At 40.0% G+C, this 9,417-nt stretch overlaps 1 protein-coding gene across 2 annotated transcripts in view; it reads right to left on the minus strand.

Moving 5' to 3' along the window:
* RELN (reelin) overlaps positions 1-9,106 on the minus strand; it is a 646,525-nt gene extending 637,419 nt beyond the window's left edge. For both annotated transcript variants that reach the window (XM_006834371.1, XM_006834372.1), the window contains exon 1: positions 8,881-9,106. In XM_006834371.1, the coding sequence (XP_006834434.1) occupies positions 8,881-9,106 (226 nt within the window). The remainder of the gene's footprint in view (positions 1-8,880) is intronic.
* Between the last annotated feature and the right edge of the window lie 311 nt (positions 9,107-9,417).

A 9,417-nucleotide genomic window follows, 5' to 3' on the forward strand; every position in this document is an offset into this window, starting at 1 on the left:
ATAACCTCATATGCGTACGAAAACTGGACAGTGAATAAGGAAGACTGTAGAAGAACTGATGCATTTGAGTTATGGTGTTGGAGGAGAACATTGAGAGTGCCATGGGCTGCGAAAGGAACAAACAGATCTGTGTTGGAAGAAGGGCAACCAGATTGCAAAGTGGAGACAAAGATGGCCAAATTTCATCTCTCATACTTCAGACATATTGTCAGGAGGGACCAGTCCCTGGGGAAGGATATCATGTTTAGTAAGGTGGAGGGTCAGAAAAAAAGAGGAAGATACCCAGCGAGATGGACTGGTAAAGTGGCAGCATCATTGGGCTCAAGAATGGCAACAATAGTGAGGTTGGCCCAGGACCGGGCAGTGTTTCATTCTGTTGTGCATAGGGTTGCTATGAATTGGTACCAACTTGATAGCACCTAACAACAACAACAACTGTTCATGAGCTACTTGATGCATTCTATCTTATTTAATAATTGCAACCTGAAATATGGACATGATTTCTATGTTAGAAATGAAGAAACTGAGGCTTGAAGAGAATAAATTGGGGAAAGCCTGTAACCAACAAGTGGCAGAGAGAGGATCCACATATGGGTCTCTCTGCTGCCAAAATCGAAGTTTTTACATACATCACTGTGCTTCTCTGGACTTCTCTGTGTAGTAGAGCATGTCTGAGCTCTCAGCTATGGAATCTTTGAAATTTTGAGCTGCAATAAACATTAGAGTTCACTTGGTACAAAACAATAAAACAGAGCCTGTTCAAGAAACTGTGGGATTTACCCCAAAGCAACACACCTCCCTTTAAAGGAGTTCTTAAATCCATAAGACCTTTTTTGTCTACCAATATAGGTTTCTTTGCCTCATACCAGGCTGCCCCCTATTAGGCCTGTCTGTCGAGTTCCAGCTACCAAAAAAAGGTGGCATCACTATTTTGGCAGCTATGCAAACATAATTATGAGCTTTGGCTAGGAGACCAGTAAGTAAATGAGGTGATTGAGGTGCTGATGGAAAACAGGTTACCAGAAGAGACATTTCCAAATTCAGTTGCCTTTTAGAGTCAGGTAATTACAATGTGAAGTTTTCCAACTTTTATATCACCTGCTTTATGACTATGCTTTTGTGAACAAACTTTAATTTCTGCATTTGACCACAGTGGAGAAAACCACTAATTCAGGAATAAACAGCTATAAAGTGGCAAGTTCTTTTGAGAGATTTCACAAGTATATTGTAGTGTTTTAAATGAACAATCTCATATCAAGATAAAATGGTTTGAGGCTTTTATTTGTTTTAAGAAAGCAAGATAAAAGCCTACCTATCCATTTTATTATTGCAAATATACGATGAACATAATGGTTGGTTGTGGTTGTGTGCCATGGAATAAGTTCTGACTCATAGAGACCCTGTATAGGATTTCCAAGGCTGTAAATCTTTATGGGAGCAGAAAGCCTCATCTTGCTCCCATGAAACGGCTAGTAGTTTCAAACTGCTGACCTTAAGGTTAGCAGCCTGACTCACAACCACTAAGCTACCAGAGCACTTTAACAAACATAATGGTGGTGGTGTGCCGTGGAGTCAATTCCAACTCATAGCGACCCTCTATAATAAGGTTTCCGAGGCTGTAAATCTTTACAGGAGCAGAAAGCCTCATCTTTCTCCCATGGAACTGCTGATAGTTTCAAACTGATGACCTTGAGATTAGCAGCCCGACTCATAACCACTATACTATCGTATCTGTATTTTTTACATTGTAGTCAGTTTAGAGAAGGAGTCCTTGGTAGTGCAATGGTTACATGTTCAACTGCTAACCAAAAAGTCAGCAGTTTGAACCCACCAGCTGTGCTGTGAGAGACATGTGGCAGTTTGCTTCTAAAAAGGTTTCCACACTTGGAAATCCTGTGGGGCTTTGGTACTCTGTCCTACAGGGTAACTATGCATTGGAATCGACTCGAAGGTAACAGGTTAGTCAGTTTGAGGACAGAAAAGGAGTACGCATGGTGGCAAGAGGGACACCTAAGAGAAAGACACCAAAGGAGAAAGAACAGAAACAGAAGAAAAACAGATAGGGAGCAGAAAAGAGAAGGGAAGAAGAGAGGAAAAGCAAAAACCTGTTAGATGGAGTGGAAAGAACAAAAGAGGAATGAAAAAACATTGAGGAGGAGTAAGAGAGGGTTAAGGGAGAGAGCAGGTGAGACACAGATGGAAGGACAGAGAGGTGGAACAAGAAAGGAGGAGACAGCTCTGAGGGGAGCCTTTGCCTGTGTGGGAACCCAGGTACATCAGGTACGTCTGAAACCACATTCTACTAGCATAACTAACCTATATACATTTTTTTTTTTAATGGAACTCACATGTCACAGATAAAATTGGTTTTTAAAGAAAGACACGCAAAAGCCTTAATGTTAAAACATTTACGAGCTCTCTTGTAGTTTAAAAGAGTTCTCTAATCAGTAACATTTTTTTTCAAAATAAAATTTTATTTTTCTAAGGAAAGGAGCTCTGGTAGCGTAGTGGTTACGAATCGGGCTGTTAACGTCAAGGTCAGCAGTTCGAATCTATCAGCTGCTCCGCGGGAGAAAGATGAGGCTTTCTGCTCCCATAAAGATTTACAGCCTCGGAAACCCTGTTCAGGGTCGCTATGAGTCGGAACCGACTCCACGGCACATAACAACAACAACAACAAGGAAAACTGCATATTGGATTCAGTATTAAAGGAAAACCTGCATTTTAAGTGTTTACTCTGGAACCTTAGAATTCCTATAACTATCTCTTTGTGGCATTCTAATTGCCTTAGCTTTATTCTTCTGGGAGATTTGTTGTTATTGTTTAGTGCCATCAAGTCAGTTCCCACTTACAGCGACCCTGTATAGAGTTTCCAAGAGCAGCTGGTGGGTTTGAACTGTCAACCTTGAAATTACCAGTCCAATGCTTATCCTACAGAGCCATACCAGGGCATATTTTGGGTGATATGGGCTGAGTTATATCACAAATCAATATCTGTACATTGTATAGCTCCTTCCCATCAGTTGCTATACTAGAGTTGGGTTCTACAGGATATTGAATAAAGAAGGAACAAAAATATGTATAGCTTTAGAGAAGCACACAGTTTAGAAATAATCAATTACAACCCGTAAGTACAGCATTCGATCGTTCAGAAGCTCCAGCTTCAATGGGATGGGCTGGTAGAAGACGAGAGTGAAAATCAAACCAAGAGCCGCACAACTGATACCAAAGCAGTATCAATGCATGGGGAATTTCCTGAGAGCCATCCAGTGTTGAGATGGACTTTATGAGATCTCTATGTGTGAAAATCCAATTCTAATTTCTAAAAATGCATTTTTGAAACATCTTTGCTTAAAGTTGGTAGCACAGTTTGGTTAATTTATAACTTAAAAATTTAGAAACACATAATTGGTAAATGAATCTAAAATCAGTAGGGTAGACAGGTGGGGGAATTAATCACCCCAGTGTTTCTTGAAACCAAAACACCTAGATAACTGAAGTTCACTTTTCATATGTGACCAATATCATCATTCAGGTCACCCTAAGCCATTAGTCCTTGTTCACAGTGAAACTGCCCATTTCTATACACGAGGCAGCATATCAGCAAGTATTCTGAAGATGATAGACATAATTAATAAGTTTACAAGTAGCAATTAAAACAATCAGAAGATATACTTTTGCTTAGTATGCAAGGTTTCCAGGTCATTTGATAAAGCTGACTAACTCCAGAAAGGGATAAAATTAATTAACATAAATTTTAGATATTTTTTTAAAAGTTAATTTATGAAACAAATTGGAAGTCAACTATATTGACCTTAAAATAATTTTTAATGCCTATCCCTCACTTTTAAAGACAAAAAAAAAGAAGAAGAAAATAGGTCTGTTAAAAATACTTAAATGATTACATTGATAAAACTTCCCTGTTTTGTTCTTGATCATTTTTATGAAAATATAAATAATAACCTGAAACAAAGATTCATAAAATGAGGGTAATATCCAAATGAAATAATTTCTAATAACATGGTCCTGGGAGTAAAGTAACAACTTCTGCTTAAATATGATGTTTTGAATCATGAGTCTAAAGCCTTGATTTTTTTTTTTTTTTTCCTTTTTTTCATTTATGAGCTGGAACTGAAAATCACACAGGGGATATGAATTACATGAAGTGAAATGTATATGATTTAGGAATCAATTTGAACCATATCAGTAAAATATGTTTGAAATAAACTGTAGAGGGTAAGATGAAATATGTGACAAGTGAAACAAAGTACTTCAAAATACCCAATTTTCAGAGTTACCAATTTGCAGAATACAGCTGCAGTTCACTTATAAATTGCATTTGACAAATGATTCTGAAAGTTTAGAATATGCTGGTCCAGAATCTGAGACAAATAAAGGATAGATAGTTACACACCTGAACAACAACAGTTCCTTTAGCAATGGCAAAAATATTTTAATGCAAATAAAATCATTCCTTTGAAAGGAATTAAATCTAGAGTCTATTTCCAAAAATAGCACCAGTTGATTCCAGGGCACATCTATGTAGAATAATAATATTGGCAATGTTACAATGAAATGCTCTAATTACTATATCCTGATTATATCATTTCTAGGTTACTGTTCAGTGTTAGCAGTAGGAAATCAATTTGCCTGCTCAGACCACAATATGGTTAAATAGATAATGGAATGGAAATGCAGTATGCGACAATAAGCAACAATGATGCTGGATTTACAAAATACAATAAAATTCCCTTTTTAAAGCATTATGCTTTATCACCAATTCAATTCTGCTAAAGACCATTTTTTCCCTCAATAGATATTTTAGTGCATATTTTACTAAAACAGAATACCTTTATGCTGTTTATATTATACTTTATGCTGTTGCAATAATAGAGATCCAAGCCTACTTAGAAATTTAGATAAACCATCTTATTGGAATATGAACAGAATCATTTACCTAGGCTTGGCTTTTATAGATCATGTTTTTGTCTAATGCCTGGACCCTTCTTTAGGATTCTCTTTCGAGGTGGTGAATGAATGAACAGGCCAGTCCTCAACTGACATGCCTTCAGCTATACCTAAAAGTGTTTCTATCCCAAAATATATTATCCATCTGCTCAGATACCTGAAATTCTTTTCAGCGACAACAACAAAATGAGGGAATCTTTCCATAGTTGTAATTAAGATTTCAAATGTAAACCCTCTATGGGAGAATTTAATACTGACAAATTACAGGCAGTATAAAATTGCTGGGGGGATGGAAAGAAATGGGGGTGAGGAAAAGGGATTATCATGGGAGAGGAAGGGTGCATATTCAGCCTTCCCAGGTCTCACAATATTGTCCATGTTCCCAAGAGAAGGCACAGTGAGACACTACGCGTGGCAGGGGAAGAGAAATGGCTCTATCACTAACCATGAAGGTTCCCATTTCCTGCTTAATATTCCACCATTAGAAGCAGTCTACAAAAGAAAGAAAAACCCAGGTTTGGGGCCTGGAAAGCATGTTGGAGAAACAGAATTAATGTTGGGATTGGTACAAAAAAGAATCCTCTAGAAAAAAAATCTTCAGGCACTAAAATCTTTCTAGTTCAACATGGTATGCATGAGACGTGTTTTTACTGAGCTTTGACATTGTGAGGCACTCATGGAAAGACACCACAGTTCATTATGACTCATGGCAACATGACAAGAAAACCATAGACAATGAAGTGTAAAAGAAACGAGGAGAGTTGTTTAAGCAATTAACATATGAGAACTTATTAGATAGACCCGCACACTGTTTACCACTTTACCAATATTGCAAAGAATCCAAATCCACTGCCATCAAGTCATTTCCACCTGATAAGGACCCTGGAGAACAGAGTAGAACTGCTCCATAGGGTTGCCAAGGCTGTCAATCTTCACAGAAGCAGACTGCCTCATCTTTTTCCCACAGAACAGCGAGTGGGTTCAAACCACCACCTTTTAGTTAGTTGCCTAACGCTTGCCAAGAGGGCTCCTTAATATTGTAAATAGATAGCTGATAGTATTTAAATTTGGAAGTTTGTGACACTATGCTAGACAAGCAATTTCCTTAGTACTATGTATATTTCTCTTTGGTCAAAAATATTTTCAGTAAAAATCCATAAGGAAGTATGACAGATATAAGGACCCACAATTTTGAACTTGTTTTATTCTAAACTGATATTTGGGTCTCCATTTCAAATTCCTAGTTCTGTTACACTGTCCAAGTGTTAAGAGGGCAGCTGGCAGAGCTTGTGTGCCGTGCCCTGGTCACATCCTCTCTGTGTCACTGATATCTGTTAGGTAAAATAGTGACACACACCAGCTCTGCGCCCAAACACCATACATCTAAATATTAAGTTCAAAGTAAATCATAGTTAAAACGGATTTTTCCTGACAAAACTGCTACCTTTTACATTTTTAGGAGGTTAGAAATAAAGTTTCAAGCTAAAATTCTACAAATTCACTTAGCTTAAGTGGACTTTTTGGCTAAATGACCTTCCATTTTGATCATAAAATTATATTCAGTTAAGTTGTCCTATCAGCAATTCAACTTTACAATGTTGTATAATTAATTTTAAAGGTTAATTTTCAAGTCTCTAAAAGGAAAAGACACGGTTCCCAAAGAGAAATAATTCTGATAAAATAGGTAATGGCAAGCTAGAGTCTGCCAGTAACTCCCCACAACTATGTGAGTTTGATATTTCACAACATATACAATAACATTTCCCTACTTTTACTGGTAAAGGAAAAAAGGTAGACATTGAGACTTTTCCCCCAACATCCAATGGAAGTATCTACCTTATTTGTACTCTGTATTATCCATTCTTCTTTAAATTTAGGGATTTGATTATGGTGTGTCTTAGGTTGACTTGAATTGTCTAACTTTATAGCCAAAGCTATGCTAGATCATATTCTACTGTCTTTAAGTTGTTTATGCCTGCAACTTACAAAGGCTATGAAAACGGCTTTGTTTCATCAAACGGTCTTCCATCACAACATGACAATTATACCTTTTAGCCCAGCTATGTATGGCTCACTTACCTACCACAGTCACTTAGAGCTAATAATGGGCAAGCACCTTTGCTAAGGGTCACACCAAGTGACAGGCTCAATCAATCAGTCTTTGGGTTAAGTCTGGGATGATATCATATTGGCTTGGTCCTTTCACGTTAATAGGCTCATAACCTCAGAAAACAGATTATCTTTGGGAAAAGAGTGTAATAAGCACTTTATTAAAGAAGGGACTGTTATTAAGTGTTGTCAAATCGGTTCCGACTCACAGCAGCCCTGTATAGGGTTTCCAAGGAGCAGCTGGTGGGTTTGAACTGCCGGCCATTGGTTCAAAGTCCAGTGCTAATCCTACAGTGCCACACCAGGAGTTCAAAGGTGGGACTAGATACAGAAAACTCATTTTCCAGAGTCTGAAATTCCACAAAGTCAGACTACTGCTTCATAGACAAGACAGTCACCATGTCACAAGAAAAGTTATAAAAATCACTATCTAAAAACTCCAGGAAGCGTTTATCTAAAGTAATCTTTTTTTTAAGCAGATATGAAGTTCTTTAAAAGAAAACTTAAAATTTCTAGTATTTTATGTGCATATTTAACTGAAATGCCAGCTGCTTGGTGAACTATCTCCTGTCATGTCAATAACTGTAGGGCTATCAGAGCTTGAAACCATAGTATGATCTGCATTTGGTAACTACTGCAGTTTCCAGACAATCCAAGACAGCAGTTTCCATTTGCTTGGCTATAGTATTTTGTATTGAAATTCTAACTAAAAGTGTCTGTTAAAACCAAAGCTCCATGAAGTGAAATATTCAGAAGCCTCAGCTGAAATAAAAAAGATGGGCAATATTTTTCCCCACACACTCACTCTACTACCTAAAAACATTATAAATGTAAGCACTACATAAAACTACAGAACAGGGTGGCTTAGGATAAGCACTGGACTGTGAACCATAAAGTTTTAGGTTCAAACCCACTAGCAGCTCCGCGGGAGAAAGATAACACAAAGCCTCAGAAACCCTATCCAGCGTCGCTTTGAGTCAGAATGGCTCGATGGTACTTAACAACAGTACAAAACTATATTTCTTGGAGCTAAATTAACTTCTCCCGTGATATTTAATTTTTATGAAGTCTGCATAAATGGTTCTCATTTTTAAAGTAGGTTCATATTATAACGGCCTTCCAGACCCTAACTGGAAAAAGAGCTGTACAGATAAAAGACTGAGTCATTAACAAACATCGCAGAGATATTCTAAAAACAAGCAGTGTGCTAAAAGGAAGAGAGAAATCAGAAAAAGCATTCATTCATTGCTGACATTTTTAACAGAATAGATCACTGCACACCGCTCCATTTCAGGAGGGCTGTTTGACACTGAATGAAATGAGCGGAACCGCTGGCTGCTGAGCAGCGGGAACTTTGCAGCCGGCCGGCGAGCGGCTCCTGGCATCCACGGACCCGGGTGCGTCAATCTGTCACCAACCCATCCGCAAAGCCCAGTGTCAAGCCCAACATCACCCGGGAGCCAGGAGCAAGATATTCTGACATTCAAGTCTTGAGGTTAAGGAAACAAGGCATGCGGATCCATTCAACCTGCCAGTAGCAAGAATGAGGAGCCCAGAAATAGTCAGGCGTTTAGCATTAAGAATCAGCTCATTAGCAGATGTGCTAGGTGGGGGGTAGGGGTGGTGATTAATCCCAACTCGTGACTTGATTCTCCACTAACTTTGTTCTCTTTCCCTCTACAGAGCACAAGGTTGGGGTGAGGGTTGTCATGGTCCTTGTTTAAACGGTCCCAGGGAAGAAGGAAAGGGGATAAAGAGCCAGCGCAGAGGCCAGGCGGCGAGCGGCAGATGCCGTGTACCTACCATGGTATTCTTGTCCCGGTACGTAGTAGGTGGGGTTGCCTGCAATGTGCAGGGAAATAAGCACTTCGCCCTGCTCCCCATCCCCTTCCAGCTCCCCGTGGTGGGTACACAGGAAAAAGAAGGGCGAAAAGCGGGGGTAATAGCCCACCGCTGCGCGCGCCCTCAACGTCGCCGCCAGCAGCAGCGCCAGGAGGAAAGTCCTCCCGGCCCAGCAACTCCGCTCCATGCCGCCGCCGCGCGCCCCGCGCGCTGCTAGCTCATTCAGTTTTGGAGCGGCGGAGGAGACGCCAGGACGGAGCAGTAACGTGCAGGAAAGGCAAGATAGAAACAGCAGCAACAGAGCGCGCTGGGGAGCGGGAGCCCTGCCGGGAAGTTCCACGGAACGCGGCGGCTCCCAAAGTTACTTTGAGCCTCCAGAGCGCAGCACTGGGACTGCCGGCGCCGGGAGCGCGTTGTCCGCAGCTGCTGTCTCTACGCGACGCCCCTCGGCCAGGCCTGGGAAAGCGCCCGCCCCCCTCCACACCTTCTTAAAGCCCC

This window comes from Chrysochloris asiatica, unplaced genomic scaffold (genome assembly GCF_000296735.1).
Source record: "Chrysochloris asiatica unplaced genomic scaffold, ChrAsi1.0 scaffold00010, whole genome shotgun sequence".
Taxonomy (NCBI): Eukaryota; Metazoa; Chordata; class Mammalia; order Afrosoricida; family Chrysochloridae; genus Chrysochloris; species Chrysochloris asiatica.